The sequence below is a fragment of the Buteo buteo genome, chromosome Z (assembly GCF_964188355.1).
Source record: "Buteo buteo chromosome Z, bButBut1.hap1.1, whole genome shotgun sequence".
Lineage (NCBI taxonomy): Eukaryota > Metazoa > Chordata > Aves > Accipitriformes > Accipitridae > Buteo > Buteo buteo.
In genome coordinates this window covers 36,039,964-36,057,572 of record NC_134204.1, presented here as the reverse complement: position 1 = coordinate 36,057,572, position 17,609 = coordinate 36,039,964, and the positions used below count along the sequence as shown (strand labels likewise).

The 17,609-nt window shown below is 36.8% G+C and overlaps 1 protein-coding gene across 7 annotated transcripts in view; it reads left to right on the top strand.

Moving 5' to 3' along the window:
- The window catches only part of ZDHHC21 (zDHHC palmitoyltransferase 21), a 53,256-nt gene extending 39,493 nt beyond the window's left edge, over positions 1-13,763 (top strand). For 4 of the 7 annotated variants that reach the window (XM_075020683.1, XM_075020681.1, XM_075020685.1 and 1 more), the window contains 3 exons: positions 8,702-8,764; positions 12,163-12,206; positions 12,730-13,763. In XM_075020683.1, the coding sequence (XP_074876784.1) occupies positions 8,702-8,764; positions 12,163-12,206; positions 12,730-12,862 (240 nt within the window). In that variant the 3' untranslated portion in view covers positions 12,863-13,763. The remainder of the gene's footprint in view (positions 1-8,701; positions 8,765-12,162; positions 12,207-12,729) is intronic. The other 3 variants (XM_075020684.1, XM_075020688.1, XM_075020687.1) reach the window with 1 other exon arrangement.
- The last annotated feature ends 3,846 nt before the right edge of the window (positions 13,764-17,609 follow it).

Here is a 17,609-nt window from a genome sequence, read left to right as displayed (position 1 = left end):
TCTGCATTAGGGCTTCTCACTGCACCCTACCTATAGCAGAGGGGCTATTGTGCTTGCCTCATATGGACAAGTTTTTAGGTTTGGGATTATTGGGTTAGGATTGCTGGGGAAGTAGAAATCCGTTACTGGGATCTCCAGACTCTTAATTCATTCACACCCTGTGGATGCTGTTGCATTGACTCATTAAAGAACGTAGGTCGTCTAGTCCATCCCCCACGCAAAGAATTTCCATACCAGCAGCACAATTGTCTTCTTCCTTTTCATTCCTTTCTTCATGAGTATAGAATTGGCAAGAATAAACAATACAGTCATTTTGAGGAAATCTGCTTGGGAGCAACTAGTCAGACTTCAAACGAACAAAGCCAAATCTGTTTGGTGAGGTTGTGCTTAGTCTGCAAGTTGTGTCAGAAAATCTTTCTGTACAAATGGTTTTTGATTGTCAGCATTGTAGTGTGGGAATTTGCTTCCTCCATAAGTACTTACTAACGGCTTTGGCTAGCCAATGGCAAAGGCAGAGGAGAGGGCAGCAGGTGAGTGAGTAGTTTCTCTGCAGGCTCCCCAAAGACATGCCTGTGATGCATAGAATAGGGAACAAAGAGACTGGGTATACCCACCCGCAGTGCTGAGTGCACACCATGAAGACATTCAAGTCCTGTAGAAGCAATGAACTGTGATCACTGAGAGACAGCGATGTTCCTGCAGTGTAATGTGCTGCAGTTGCTGTTCAGCATCTAGCCTTCCTGTATAAACTAAGCAAACTGTATCTAAAATGAACTCTATTTAAAATAATGAATTAGTGATGAAATTAAGCTTACCTTAGTGTAAGGTACAGATCAAAATTTATTTAACAGTAGAACACAATCACTGAAGTGTAATAGTGCAGACCTGAGGTTAATTTAAAAGAAGCTCAAACACTTGAAGGCATAGATATGCACAGTTAAAGCATTCATGTTATATTAATTGCTCCATAGCAATTCCTGAGAGCATTAATTTCAGTGATTGCTGAAGCTGCCCAGAGATGTGTGCAAAAGAGGTGGACAAGAGCATAGGCCTTTTGAAAAAGGTGAAGGAGAGCAGCTTTTACTTGTGCTTGTACAGGAAAATAGATAATAAATATTTTCCTAGTTCACGCTCCATGCCTGTGTTTGCACTTTAACATCAAGCCAAGATTAGTTCCACAGCTCCTGGATAAAAGTTATTTTAAGTAATAGGGACAATCAGCATTGCAGCTCTGTGATCTAAACTTGGACTGATACATACTGTTGCTAAATGAGTCCAGCAAGTTCAGGTTTGTTGGGGTTTAACTTTATTTACCTATATTTCAAATGCTGCCAAAATTGTATTTTTGGAAAGAAAAATAAACTCAAGATTTATCAAACTTTGACCCTTTTGTAGCAAAACTTCGTGATTCTCCATAAGGTAAAGTTGCTTGACTGTCACTATATAATTTTCCAGAAACCAAGGCAATAGTCTCTGTTTTATCTAAGTAATATAAAGCTAAGGCTAACTTTTTCCAGGAATATTGGACGTGCTTATTAAAAAAATCCCAAGTTCTCAGTCTTTCAGTATCTTCTATGTACACAGAATGTGGTCTGCTTACTGTCCATCTCACAGAAGCTGCTTGGGATAATGAAACTGCAGAGTTGTTCATCCTCCTTTACCACCATCAGTAATAAGGAACTAGCACCTGAAATGGCAACTTCATGCTTCATTGTTTATGGTTGATTTCCACAGTCTGACTGCTCTGCTCAAATGTAAATGATTGGAATATAGCATGCATTATGAAGCACGGTATGTACCCCAGGTCAGAGCACTTGTGCTGATTCTTCACATTTACAGAAGTCTATACTTCTGCCACTGCAGCAAGACAGATAAAGTTTAATGTATAGAATTAATTTGCATTATGTGACCTTTGTATATAGCATTTTTATAAACAGACTTGGTCTTTACTACAATTGAGCTAAGTGATAGCTTGACAAGCTGTAAGAACAAGCAAAATTTTTTCCTAGGATTTTAAGGGGAAATACTGCCATTTTCTCCTCTTTGAGAAATTTTTTCAGAAGTCAAAAAAGTTGTCCAGCTGAACATGTAGTGGAAAGGATATATCTGATATACTCCAGCATGTTTTTCTGGAACAGAACAGTAGCTAAAATGGGAAAGCAAAGCAGCACATTATGAAGTGCAGGTGAAATATTCTGCTGTGTGTGCTGGCACTTTCCAAAATTCAGTTTTGTGCAGTTGACTGATCTTTTATGCCTATCATTGCATAACTCTCATTGGTTATAACAGTAGATCCATTATGTAACAGTTCTTTAAGAAAAACATGCATGTAATCTGCTGTTACCCTGTTTCATGTGTGTTCAACAGATACTAAGATGCTTGGAAAAAATGTGCTCTTTGGTAAAAATGAAAACTTTGTAACGTGTGTAGTCAGATGTGGCTCTTGCACAGAGAATGTTCTTAAGGCTGTACTGCTTGAGAAGGTGATTAATAGACCAAGTTATCTAGCACACAGGAGTTTCTCTGAGTATGTTTACCACCTCTCTTATTGTCGTATCACTATTAGGGTATCATTAGCACAAGGCTGTTCATATCTCATCTGGAGGTCCAGGAAGCCAAAGAGCAAGGGAGGTGACTTCTTACAATGAGAGGAGAACAGCTGGTTGGCAAAAACTGTCCTTAGAGGAACTTTTGACATGAATTGTTCTGATGAAGAGGGGAGCAGCTGAGGTGGCCTCTGTATACAAGATTAGTGCTTTCTCCCTAGAAACTAGCATATGTGAAACACGCTTCTAGCAGAAGGGGCACATGGGTCTTTTTATCCTCATTCTCCAATTGCTTTCCCCAAGCTCTATTTGCCTTTACTTTCATCATCCTGAATTTTAACACTTCTTCCAGTGTGTAGCTGAGATCGCTCTTGGGGGACTTTTATTTGGATACTTTGGAGATAGAGGTATCTAAGTTCTCTCTAATTCAGAAGTCTCTGAAACAGGGAGAAATTTAAGATCCTAATTTAGGAACTCTAGGATCCTAAGAAGATACTCTTCTTAAAATCTCAGCATAACAATTATTCTTCTTACTTATAATTTTCATGTTTCTAGAGAACTGGGTGGAAGAAATCAGTTTCACCCATGAAAAAAGCACTGTCTGATGTAATTTCCAAAATGACCATGCATTTATATTGAAGGCCTGCTTATCTTCCATGCTTGGTGCTTGCTTTTGCAGTCCTCTATTCCCTGTCATTGCTTGTAGTGCAAATTTGAATTTTATATTCCTCAACTGGAAATGACCCTGTATTCTTACATTTCCAGGCAGTGTGATGTTTTTTAATGAGACTGCTTGAGAAGTAAAAGCAAGCTTAGCATAAAGCAGTAAGTAAAAAAACCCAACAAAACAACAAAAAAAGATTTGTCAGTCACACCCTAGAAAAACTAAATGTTCTCCTACTGAGAATAACTTTTTTTTTTTTTAATATTGTTGATACACTTACTTCAGACTACTTCTAGCTGCTTGTACTCCCACAAGCAATTACAGCTCTTTTGCCTCAGCCGCTACAGGATAACAAGATAGCTTTAGCATAGACACTTTCAAACTCCATGGAGGTAGAGAGGTGTTTTTTTATTTTGTGATTTGTCATAAATAGTAAAAATACTATTTATAGATAAATTATCATTTTGCTTGAGATAGATAGTTCCATTTCAGAATGTTTTTAAATTTTCCACAAAAAAAAAACCCCAAACATCCACTGTCTTGTGCAACTACTGCCTATACCTGTTAATTATACTACAATGGCGAATGTAAAGTTTATCTAGAAAAGAATATTTTGCACTTAACCTAGAAGAAAATCTTGAGGAGGACATACGTATGTTACGGAATTGTATTTCCAATTACTTATTCTCTGTGGTTATCCTCATATGAAATAATAAAATTTAATTGGAAGCTAAATCAAATGGTATCCAGAAACTTGCTTGCTTTCTCAAGACATATTTTCTTGACATGGGTTTTTTTGGAAGTCCTCTCTCATTTGATATTTTTATATGTAACAGACACTTGTTTTCCTAAAAAATGCATAACTAGCCTATTCATTCATTTAATCATAGGAAAAGGCATAAATTACCTACAAAAAAAAGTCTCTTTTATCAACTACAGGTTGCTTCTGATTTATGATTGTAGGAGGTAAAAAGCTGCAATTCGGGGCCTTTTAAAAAAGGTGGAACTGCCAGGTTGCTTGTGTGTATATTAGTACAAGACTAGCCCTGGCATTTACATTTCTCCTGCTCATGTTCAATTTTTTCTTTAAGAAAGTACTTCTGTATGTCTTTCATGTCACTTCAACAGTTAAATGATGTTAAAACCCAGTTTTTCTATTTATGCAGTAAGATTCTGACATCAGTTATGTTTGATCTACAAGGCATTATTGTAGAACAAGTAATAAATAATACGGAATGCTTTTTTAAACAATGGCTTGTCTGACTATTTTGATATTTCTTCATGTCTAATGAGGTTTTAAATTGCACCAGACACTACTAAGAAGTGTTCAGTTTGCTGATCTTTTTTAAGGCTGGTACCTTTTGCATATGTGAGGTTTTCTTCCTCTCAAGATCTATGTTGTTCTTTATTTTGTTGGCTGCCACCTGTCTGAAGCAATCAGCCACTTCTTTCTCTTCCTCTGTACAAAAAGAAAATCCTGTCTTCCTATGGATGGTGGAAGGTAACAGGATAATCAGTTCAGCAATGATCCTCTGATGTCATTGTGGGAGCCCTGTAAAAGCGGATTATCTGTGACCCAGATAAAATAATTAGAAATTACTCGGACACTTACAAATAACTGATCTACTAATCTCATTTCCAAAGTTAAAAAAGGCCTGTCTCTCAACGTAACACTACCAGATGTTTCAGTTAAACAGCATCCTTTGCAGAGATTAATCTGAACCCTAATTTTAAAGGATTACCTTTGATTGTTTTTTATTTCAAACACTAAACAGTTTGTGTTTTCATTTTTCCATATGTTCAAACAAAGTATTTATATGGAATTACAGAAATTTTCTTCATTTTTCCACTATAGTCCATCAAATAGGACTTTATGTGATTTTTGTGTCTTAATATTGTGGAGAAAAACTTTTCACTAAAATTATTTAGTAATTAACTTGTATCTCAGTGGCAGAACTATGTAATGGATGGGCTTTTATAAATTTAATAGATACCATGTGGTCTTTGTGCAAGGTAGTGGATGTATTATCATAAACTAAGTGGACAGTGACTTTATTAATTTAATTAATGCTACCAGGGTTTCCTGTTAATTAACTGTTCAAATGTGTACAGTGATATTTCAGTATCCTGGTGCATCAGTACTGTGTGGATGTGATAGAGAGAAATTTCCCTTTATTTGCTTTGGGGAGGATGGAAGGGAAAATAGTTTAACAGTTGGTGTTCCAACAGTCTGTCTGGTGCACAATATGATGCTTACTACATACATTTTTCCCCCTTAGAAACATTTAAAGATATTGATATTTGTTGAGTGCTGTGTTTTATTACCGTTGCAGTGTTTCTCCTTTTCACCTACAAGTAGTAAACTTATTTCACTAGCTATTTTTTGTTGTTCTTGTAAACAGATCCACCTCCATGTTAATGTCTTGAACTTACTAATTCATATATTTTAACTATTTTGCTTACTGTGACTGATACTTACAGTGAGCATGCAGTAAGGAACATTATTCATTTTGCTCAGGGCTTCTTTTCTTGTTGAAAGGACAAAAACTTCCTTTTAAGGAAATTGGAAAAAGATGGAAATTTTACAAATTAATTTTCTGATATATTTTTCCTTGAAGGATTATTTTCAACCAGTTTTCTTTAGGAGTATCATTTCATTTAATACTATAATGCAAAACTGAAGTGCAAACAATAAAAATGCCAGTGAAAAATTTAAAATCCTTCATGTAATCAGTAAGTCAGACAAAATTTTACAAAGGTTGAAGTGCAAAATAATGAAAATGTAACTGCAGTTATTCTATTAATAAAACCAAAGACATTTTAATTCTTTGCATATTTCATAGTGTTGATCTATTGCTGCTTTAATATACAGAGTGCACAAGTGATCTAGTACTAAAATGCTTTTTGTCTTCAAAAATAAGTATCTTATAATTTAAAATATTTGTAATAATATCTCTAATCAGATAATCTATTAAATACTATTTTGATTAGTGAAGTACTAAGGGCTTTTCCTGTTTTTTCAAACATGGCTGAAATGTAATCAAGGAACTATTAATCCTCATAATTAAGTCTAGCGCAGAAGAAATTAGGATTGGAAGGGGAAATCAGGATTTCCAGGCAAACATATTCTTTACCTGGCTATAGTAAAGTGTAAGATAAAAAGTAACTGTAGAGGGAGAGCAAAAGCTATATAAACTACCAACTATCAAATAGTAATTTGAAATTAGAGATGTAACAGAAAATAAGTTCATGTTAAAGTTGTCTGTCTGTATCTTCCCTGTTATTCTTACCCCCCCTCCTTTTCCTGTCTCTACCTTTAATCCACCTATAGGTAAATCTCCTATTAGAAGACTGCATAAAGTGCTATAAATTAAATTGTCAGGAAATAGTGATGTCGTGGTCTTTGAGTGGGATTTCGTTAACTGTGTAGTCTTTTTTATCTTTACCTTATTTTTCTCGAATAGACTAGCAATTTGTTTAACATTTTTAATGAATGTATCCTGACAGTCTTAAACAGCTATTTACCATCAAAATAAAATTTTATTTTAAAACCCTCTTTCATGAGCTATTTAAAATGTAAGAATAAATTCAAGCGCAAGACACACTAAGTGGCAAAAGATCTCATCTGTTTTATTTAGGTCACCACATGGTTTTAAGTAAAGTGGAAGTACTTTTATTGAAATTAATTATTTACAATATTATTAAGGAAAAGCATAAGTTAGAAAATTTAATCAAAGAGATTTTATACTGTGCAAGGAGTCAAAAATATCATGCCAAAAATATCCCGTTCATCACTCAAGGAGGAATTCCTTTTAAAACTCAGTTATTTTTCTAAATAATAAATGGATTACCTTTAACCAATTGAAAATAAGTAACTATAATAATGATGTTTAAGTGTTCTGGGGGCTGGGTACTTTTTGTTTAAATGTGGCTTGTCAAATTTAGACATCAGACCATTAAAATGGCTTCTGTGTGAGGAAAGTCAATAGATAGGCTTCCTAAGCATTTTTTTCTTAATATTTTTGTCTTGAGAAGGTATTTGTAAGTATCAAGAAAAATAATGTGCTTTGTTATGTGTCTTGCTGTCATGTAGCTGTCTGCACCTAACACACCATGGATTTGAAATAGACTGAAGAGACCTGTTCGTATCATCTGCTTTGTAGTTGTGTTCCTAATTTGTTATCAGATGTTTTCATTTCAATGAATCATTTTCTAATATCTGACAAATTCATTGGAAATCTATTTAACTAAATTCATCAGAGCATAGAGGAGTGTAGGAATAGTCCCTAGATATAACATAGTGTAGCTTCATTTTTAATTTTGCACACAATTCTCTGATTTAGGGATTTAAAGTTAAAACTGAACTAGTAATTTTCAGGCTGAACTTAATTGTAATTGATAAAATTAATCATATTGTGTTATATGAGAAGTCTAGATTAAGAAAACAATGCTAAAAAGTAGCCAAATGTAAACCCAAAATGTAATTAATGCTAAAAAGGAAAATTTCTGAAATATGAAGTATTCTTTCTATGAATTGTTCAGTATTTTATATTCTTCAGTTGCTCACCTGTCATTTACGCACAATGAAAGGACGTTAGGTAGAAGGAACGAAAAAAATGTATTGTTCAGATAGAAGATACATTGTCTTGCACTTTCAGATAAAAGCAACGGCTGCAAATCCAGGAAGCCTTACAAGTTTTGGTTTTGTTCTTTCTGTTTTAGCATACTTTCCTGATGATCTTTATATACCGAATATTTGAAAATACTATATTAAGACAGCATTGCAAAATGCTTACATTCTTCTATTGCAAGTATTAAATAGAGCTGTATTGAGTACATGTCACTTTAAGCAAACACAGAAGAAAAATTGAACTAGAGATTGTGGCTGCGTGCTTTGGAGTTAGTCCTGTGAGTTACAAATTACAGCTTCTGCTTTGGAAAACATGAATCAGTAAGAGGAAAATGCTCTTTCCGTGTGCTTCTTCCATGGTAAATTAGTTCATGATGAATCCCATCCTTAAAGCAGTTTCTTAAACAGTGCATGTGATCTTTTTAAAAAACCTGTTTTTTCAGGCAGTTGGTTGTGCTAATTAAAAATATAGATGTGAAAGATATATTCCTCTTAGTAGTTAATGCAGGTGAATTCATTTGCAAATGAATCTTAAGTTAGCCTGCAGAATTCAGTTGGTGCTCTTACATATGTCTCTCCATTCCTCTCATAACAGTCTTAGCTGTGGCAGTAGCTTACTTCACTTAGAGTAGACAAGCTGCTTTACAGACTTGTAGTAAGTCCTCAAAGCAAAAAAACATTCCTCATCCCCTCAGCAGAATCTGAATCCTTTGCCCTTTCCCTCTTGATTTAAAGTGATATATTGTTAATGATTGCTGTGTTTATATCGTTGAATTTCTTTTGCCGTTCTCACTAAGGTACAATTTTTTTCCTAGTTGCTTTAAGATGCTTATCAGTGGGTATGTATCTCTGAATAACCAGGTGCAGGAACAACAGTTGTTTCCAATCTGGATGATGACTTTGGGGGTCCGGATGACCCATCAGGTAATCAGCTGTGGGTTAGTCAATTTTGTCTTGTATGCAGTTGTAAATTTTATGGGATTTTTGGAGACGGAGATTACTAGGGCTCAATAGCTGTGCCATGTTTGCTCATACCAAGTTATTTTCAGCTTTTGGATGAGTGCCAATTCTCCAAAGATTTTAACATCAGCATTAGCTGCGAGTCTGGCGGGGGGGGGTGTGTGTGTGTGTGTAGAATCTTAGCAGAGTTCTATTTGTATTAATAGTAATCCAAGCTGATAGTAGATGCAGACAGCCAAAGCCTCTTAGGCTGAACACAGTAATACTGATGTTGTAGCAAAACCTTAGTATACATCAAATGCATAATTAAGAGAGATGATACTCTGGTTGAAAGCCATTTGTGAGATGTGTTAATGAACAGAACACCTTGTCATTCAGAAGAATAGTGGTTATTCTGGTCCTCCCATCTCCAAAAGAAGAGAAATTAATGTGTCTAAGAAAGCCTTAAATAACAGGCCAAAACAACTCAGCTATGGTCTTCTCCCTTTCCTTCCTCTCCTGTCTTCAGAGGGGCTACTGAGTTTCCTGGGGTGCTGTGAATTTTCACTTTCATTTGATAAGGTAAATTGGTTCACTCTCAAAAGAAAGTCAATTTCAAATGAGCCCAGCTGTTTGGCAGCAGTGTTGGGGGAGGGAAGCTGTGAGGGGAATTTGGTTTTTTAAGTTCAGTCACCAGCACTTGTTAAGCAGCTAAACTTCAGAGAGATGTTTTCTGCCATTCCCTCCAGCCCTAGTTCACAGCTTTTAAAATGTGGCTATAAAGTTTTTTTAATTCTGAAAAAGTATCCCAGAAGCAAAGGATTCACTGCTCAGTCCCAATTCCTTTCCTGTAAAGCGAAAGTATTCTAAAGTAGATGTTGGCATTTTAGTGGAAGAGGAAGGAAGGAAAGAAAGTAAGGAAGGATTTCCTTTAACTTCCTATCCAACTGAAATTCTTAGTATGTTTTAAAGGTGTGGAAGCTCGATAGTCTTCTCTTACAGTCATTTTCTGCAGTTCCTGTTTTGGTGTTTTCACTTAGTTCTTTAATTTAATGGGTTACATTTCTGAGGGGAGCAGACCCTGATTGAGCATCTTTCAGGTCTTGATAACATGCCATGATAACAGTTAAAAAGAAATATAACCCCCAGTTCCCAAACTGGGAATTCCTCTAAAAATCTCAAATACAGTATTTTAGGGAACAGTGGAAATGTATTAATGAATAAACAATGTGGAGAAACATAGCAAAAAGCCATATTTAAGGTATTATTTTGTTATGTCATCTCTGCACCCAAAGCTGGTTTAAGGCTCCTTTTGTGAAACGATAGCTTAACTCTTTTGGTAGCCAGAACTCAATTATCGTCTGAGCTGAGGTATTTCTGCAGTTACAGAAGGAGCTATAGCATCTCATGAAAACACTGTTACAACCTCACTGAAACGTCATGGAAGGAATATCTGTGTTTGCTTAGTCCTTTTTATTCAGAAAGCTGTGTGTGATTTTCTGTGGCCAGAAAAGGTGGTGATTGTTCTGACAAGAGTTGGACAACAAGCCAGCCCAGGGAAGCCGAATATCCCTTGGCTGTGCAGGCAGGTCCTGCCCGAACAGGGAGAACGGCTTGTGTCTTGTAATGCTTTCCTGCCACCTGTGGCAGGTGAGGGGGAGTACGCTAGGCAGACGCCTAAGGTGGCGAGGAGAAGCAGTGTGCCTATGGGCATGGAAGAAACAGATGGTATTTACAGCCTGCTGCCTCCAGTCCTGTCCTCTCTCACTACTGAGCAGTTGTTCAAATCCACCTAATGATGGGGCCAGAATGGTTTATGTAGTCTGCTGTGGGCATGCCTTTTCTGCACCAACAGGGAAGAACTTGTGCATCCCAGTGGGCTGGCGTGAGAAGAGGGGACTTCTCTCCTTTGCCATAGTGCGTCTGGAATTCAGCTGGGTAGGCCGTGGGCAGAATTAAGATTTTTGCTGTTTAGTGTGCGGTAAGGGATCCTGTTCCAAAACTCATCAGAGCTGGGAAGCGGATTTAGAAGGACAAAATTTGGCAAGGGGAGTTGAGGCCACCCATGTCTGCTGAAGCAGGGAAGCAGCTTCGTGTACATTATTTCCCACTCACATTTCACCCTTCCCCTTCAAAGCTTTATGAAAGATGATGGCAGAATCCCAGCAGTGCCTGCACTGAATTGGATGCACTGATGGCAGGAACAATCAAGGAACACAGTATGGTTTTATTGCTAGGTAGTGTTTCCAGATGACAATGAAGTCGCAGCCTAATTAAACCACAGCCCTTGTGTCTCTGTATGGCTGGGACAATAAAGGCTAGCTCTTGGTTTCATTCAAACGTTAGTGTAAACTGACAGGTGCATTATGTGCATGCCTAAATCAATGAACAGCAAAGGGAAATACCAAGCTGCCACGAAAAGGAGGTGGAACCATGAGAAATACTTCAGTAACTGTATTTTGGACCTCATGACTGATTCTGGGACATAACGAATTATGAATGTGCATTGAAAACACTTTAATACTGCTGGAGTTAAAATTGAAATAATACTTGCAAAGCAAGCTTTTTTGTTAAATATATAGAGTGAAAGTGAGAAAAAAGTACTATTGTAGGCAGTTTTTAAAAATTTATTTGGGGATGATCTAAGCTTAAATTGATTTGTTAATTATAAAACTTTGTGACTCATTAAATTAATCATGTTCAGAAAAATAAAGTATGAATTTAATTTACTGTTAGCTGCCGGGGTGGTTTCACTCTGCACATCATTTAGGTTTTGTTACATTTCAAGAGAATAATTTTTATGTTTGGTATTTACCTGTAGAGACTATGGAAACTGATAGTGGTGCTGTGTGCATTATGATACTCATGAAGATAACTATTTTAAAACTTCTTGATAGCTCCTGCTTTTCAAAATACTACATCTGTTAATAGTTGCATTTTGCTAAATTTTCGTGTGGTTATCTCAGTGGACAGCTTGAAGTCTGGAATGGATGCTTGTGAAAAGTATGGCAAGAGTGAACCCTACACACATTGCTTCTAAATGTCCCATGAATTAATTGTAATAGCTGAATTAATTTTAGCGGTAATAATGCTGTAAATTTTTGTTGACATTCTGTGGTATGTGCTATCATAATAAAACTACACAGTATAGTTTCACATCATGTTCGTAAAAATCATTTAACAGACTGAGTAAATTTGTGCATATGATCTCACAGCTGTTTGAAACTAATATGGTGTGGGAGTAATATGTAACCTACTGGACTAATGCCAAAGCAGTGTACCCTAAGATTGATTCCCTGCTTTATTTAGTTGCTTTCATAATGACATTTTAGGTTAGGAATGTAAATAAATACTTTTTTATTGTGTTTTGTTTTTTTCAACAGGATACTACAAGTATAGAAAAAATGTCAAACTGTTGTGAAGACCTGTAAGTGCTGTAAAATTTCTACATTTATTTGCTGAAAAGCTGAAAGACTAGCTTGGGTTTTTTAACTGTGTGAGAGAAAAGGAACTGAAGGCACTTTGTTAAGATTATTTTGCATGGTACTGTGCCCTGTACTTCCTAGCTCACTAATCTTTTAATATTGATTGTGCATAAAGTAGCCTCACGTTATTCCCATTCCTTCTCTACCCAAAGCCAGTGGAACTATATTTTCTTTCAAAAGTACAGATCAAAAGACACTTCTGCTGTGTCTTGACATACATTCATTGATTCTGAGGTTCTCCTCTGCTTCAAAAGTTGCCTTCGGTTGATTGACGACACAGATAGTTTCTGTTCTCCAAAGTTAAGTCTCAGCTGCGTGCCGTAATGAAAGAAAAGCTGTATTTGTGATGCTGGGACACAATTCATCAGAGTCCAGTAATGGATCCCCAGCCAACCTGCATTGTTCTAGCTGACTGAAGCGCACCGTGGGCGTGCTGTCTTTCACTAATAATGCTGTCTTCTGTAGATCGAGGCCCCGAAAGCCATGGCAGCAGACCTTCTCAGAAGTTTTTGGCACTCACTGGAAGATCCTGTGGTTTATTCCTTTCAGGCAGAGGCAACCACTGCGAGTTCCCTACCACTTCGCCAATCACGTCTAAACAGATGGATGGTGGGCACAGATGGGTCCTCCATGCTGGCAGTGCGTTACAGGTTTTATGATAATAGGACTATGACAGTCTTCAAGTCAATTAAAATACACCCACCAATTGTAGGCATCACAATGTGCCCCAGGCTTTATTATAATAGTAGTCTTGATTCTGTTCTGAGATTAATACAAGTTGTATGTTTAATTTTAGGCATATTTACTTTCAAATTAGCTTTCCAAAGGGATTTCTTTCATCTTTTGTTAATACCAAAACCAAGTGACTGGAATGCAGTCTTACTCTATTTGTTTGATACTGGCTGTTTTAATTTTTTTTTTTTGGTAGGAAACACTGAATTTTGTGTTGAATGTTAGCTTTCCCACTAAGTGTCTTATTCTGCCTTGAATTTTTTTTGTGTGTTTTTATCAGTAGGTCTGTCTAGATAATATTCATGTCTTTTTTCTGCTACATCTGTTTAAAATTCCCTGATGCTGCCATTTATTTATGATAACGCAATAGTAATCCTGCAGCACTGTACTATAAAAGGTAACATTTAAAACTGAGGCAGACTTCTTCCTAAGCCTTTCTCAGAGAGGTTTTTATAAATACACATGAATGTATGTGTTTATATAGAGAAATCTTACATCTTACAGTTACCTTTCTGCATAGATATGATCCAAGTGAAAAATATTCATGCCTTTATGTCAACAAAAGTGATTAAATATTCCAGGGTAAAATATGCAGATAGAAAGCGTGTTTTCCCTATATCCCAAGGTTTCTTTGCAATAATTCAACAAAGAAGTTGTATGGTGCAAATACTAGAATGATTACTTTTTAAAAAAGCAGATTGAATTAGTTAGCATAATGTACCATAATGAAAAGTATATTGTCAATAAAGTTTTAAAATTTATATTTACTTTTGTTTAGTAGCTGGAATTGATCTAAGTGTTTGTATATATATGGAATATATGTGAAAATATTTTAAAATATTTATACATAAATACAGATATTTGCTACTAACATATTTGCTACTAACATGTATACTGAAGTATATTAACTGATTTAATAGGGTTCTATGTTGATGTACAATAGCTTGTTGTGGGTCCTTTAAGTATGGAAGTAGTTAACCAAAGAAAGCATCCTTAAGATTACATCTGGTAAAATGACAATGATGTCCGAAGTACTGGCTCAGCTTTGCTGTATCTGGAAAAATTTATTAGTAATTTGTTGTAGCCCTCTGTATCTATACAACGATCAGCATGACATGATTTTTGAAAGTGCAGTGAATTTTTATGAGAAATTCATAGCTTCAATGTTTTCAGTTATGCTGCTTACTGTGTTTGTTGCCTAATCTAACAGGACTAGGATCCACCTTAAAAGACAGCCATGCAACAGGGTAATAAAAGGAACAAAAGGAGGATGTAATATACGTAGGTTGTGTTCAGGGAGAGTAGTAGTGCATTTGTGAACAGTTCATTCAAAAAGAATGGCCAGAGTTGTCCTAAGTGGTATTCGCAGTTAGTTTTTAGATCAGCTCTTTTAAAATTATAACACAGTGTCTGCCAATGCTGGGTGTCCCTTTATTGAATTAACAGATTTTGATGATACCTTGAAAGTTCCAAAAGGTACATCTCAAAAATTGCTTGAATTTTAAACTTTTGTAACCTTCTAACATTTGAACCAACTTTACTTTCCCTCTCCTTTTAAAAATAGATGCAATATTTTCTTCATTTGAATGTTCAACTGTTTTTTTCATGGCATCTTTAGATGCGAGTTTAGACTTTAAGATGGTATTGGCAGGGATATTTAAACAAAAGCAAGCTTGAGGAAAGTGGATGGAAAGGCTGGAAAGGCTGGAGCAGTGCTTGACGTTAAAAAAGAATGTGCGTACACATTACAAAGTAATGGCAGTATTCTGTCTTTTTTTTAAGGAATTCCACTACTATAGTCTCTGTGAAACACATAGGGAACTAATAGCAGTTTTGTTTTACGTGCCAATGTTTAAATCAGTTTTATGAGCAAAACATAGTAGTTTTTAAAAAGTTTTTTTCATGCTAATTGATTATCACAGTTGGCAGATCATACAGTTCTGAAGCTTACTAAGAAAGAGGATCCAGAATTTAACTCTTCTGGGTACATTCACTGTGGGGGCATATAATTATTCTTTCTGTTTTCTAGTATCATTGTTTCAGTTAATTTAACCATGCATGGAGAACCAGATGGGTAACACAGAACCTACTCAACAGTGGGAGCCTCAGTTATAAACAGCGTATTTAGTGTTTGTACATGATACATGGTGAAGTAACGGGACCATTAAATTCTGCCTGCTTTGTGGGGGTAAATATGCACAAGCACCCTGAACATGGTATCGTGTGCTGTATTCCAGCGTTCTCAAACAAAAGAAGGTACCAAACCTAAGAAGCCAATGCCGGTATGGCACAGATCGGGGTTCAACATGCTCTGAATGTACTGGCGACCGCGGGCGCGCACGTCCATGACTTGTCGCTCATGGGGCTGGCGGGTCCCCTGTGCGGAGGGACACTGCAGCGTGGCGCCACGCGGCCTCCCAGCCTCCCTCGCTCTCCCCGCCCCCTCTGTCGGCCATCTTGCGCAGCGACGGCGGGCTGTTTGGCCCGGAGCAGGGGCGGCGCCTGCCTGCCCACATCGTGGTGGTGCCAAGGGTGTGGGCAGCAAGGGTGGCGTGGGCTGGGCGTGCGGCCTGGCCAGCAGTGGGGCTTGCTGCTGGGGACTGGAGAGCGCCTTGGGTGAGCAGGGCCTGCCTTGGGCCTGCCGCAGGCAGGAGTCCAGCTTGCCAAGCTTATCTAGAAAACCTTGAGAACCACTCGACTTCCCTTTCGAGCCATCAATTATAAATGAAAAATTTTAAAAAATGTAAATTCTAAGGTGCTTACTTAAATGACCGAAAGCACAACGTCCTGGTATGCGTTTAAGTAAATGATGTACGTGAAAGTCTTGCCTGATTCTCAAACAAAAGTGGTAATTGCACAGATTCACAATTTGTCGAATGTTTTTGTATTGCCGGATTTTTTTGATAAACGTATTTTTTCTCAGTCTCCCATTCATCCTTAACATTAGGAATCAAGATGTAGTAGTGTAGTCCAAAAAGCAGATTCACCACCCAGTGTGGATCGAGCCAATAATCACACACTCGGGAGAGACATTATTTATTTGGTCATCTGCGCAAAGATGGGTGCTAGGCAGCAATTCCACAAAGCTAGCACACCCTGCAGTTAAACAAGCAAGCAATTCATACAATTTCAGATTCACTCACTTAGCTTCCAAAGTCCTTTCCCCAAATCATTATCAGTAGTCGATTATCTGCCACCATTTCTATTGGGCTAAGGTTTTCTCTGCTTTGAATTAAACGTACAGTGTTCTTTTATTCTACAGCGCATGCTCAAGGTGGGGAGTGTAAGTCTGTTAGGTCTTGAATTGAGTCGGTGGTTGTGATCTCCCCCTGCTGTCTTGACCTTTCCCCCAGTTACCACAGATGTGCACTGACTTCATGCCTATTACTAATTACTCAATTTTCGGTGCCTTCTAGGGCAGGATGTTCCCTCCTTATTGGTCTTTTAATTCTTCTTTGAGGTTCCTCAAGGCCCAATTATTCCAGGATGTGCTTGGTTAAAGAATGCTAGCTGTTTTCTTTTCTGATTACAAATGATTAAGTGTCCTTAGACTGTCAGCTTAATATACATACAAAGAATATCTTGCATAGAATGAAACAGATAATTTCATATTTTTAGGTTAATCTTCAACAATATGATCAAGGCAGCTACTTTATTTTTTATCCCATTTCCGAGTATGTGGAGGGGAGAAGGGAGAATTTGGAGAGGCTTCATTTTTAGGAGGCGCTGAGCTTTTTTCTTTGAATGACAGGCCTCTAAAAGTGTAAAAGTAATCAAAATATTTGTTAAAATTTTAGCCAAGGACCCTATCACATTACTAGTTTATTAGACTAATGTTTCTGAAACTGATCCTCAGAAAGTTATTCCAGCAGGAAAAGATCAGGTAGACTTTTATGATCTAATTTGAAATCCTTTAAACCTTGAAATCCCTGAAATCCTTTGAACCTTTACTTTGAAATCCCACTATTTTCCCTCCAGCTCTCCTTCACAATTTTTTATTTTAGTAGAAACTGCATTCTTAAGACTAATTAGTACTGTCATTTTTATTCATTTAAAAAAAATCTTATAGATGGTATTAATGAATTTCATCTTAATATAACATCAGAACTACACATACTTTATTGAGCACAGTGGATATTAGCTATGAACTTAAAAATATTTGATTTCCTGAGAGGTACAAAAATAAGTCAAAGCACTAATGAAAAACAACCTGAAAACATTTGAAAATAACTGGTTTATTTGCAGTATGGGGTAGCTCCTGATAAGACCAAACACTGCTACCTTGCTATCTTCTCATAATATCAGAGATTTGAGATTTCATTTGAAAAATCTTGACATCTAAAATAAAAGATTCTACATTAAGTAATGTTTGCCAACCTATCCTCTGATCTGTTGGTTTGAAGGACAGGTTCCATTGAACAGCTGGTAGAGTAGCTGAGATACGCAATGATTTTCAGTCTTCTGCAGGATTCATGAGTAACAAACTGTCTAAGAATGGAGTGGTAGGATAGATTTTGAACATGGCAGCTTCCTCCTTGTTTTGAATCTAAAGTGGGCTAACGTGAAGGGCAGATTCATAAAAGTACAGTGAAAATGGAGATGGGGCCAAAAGA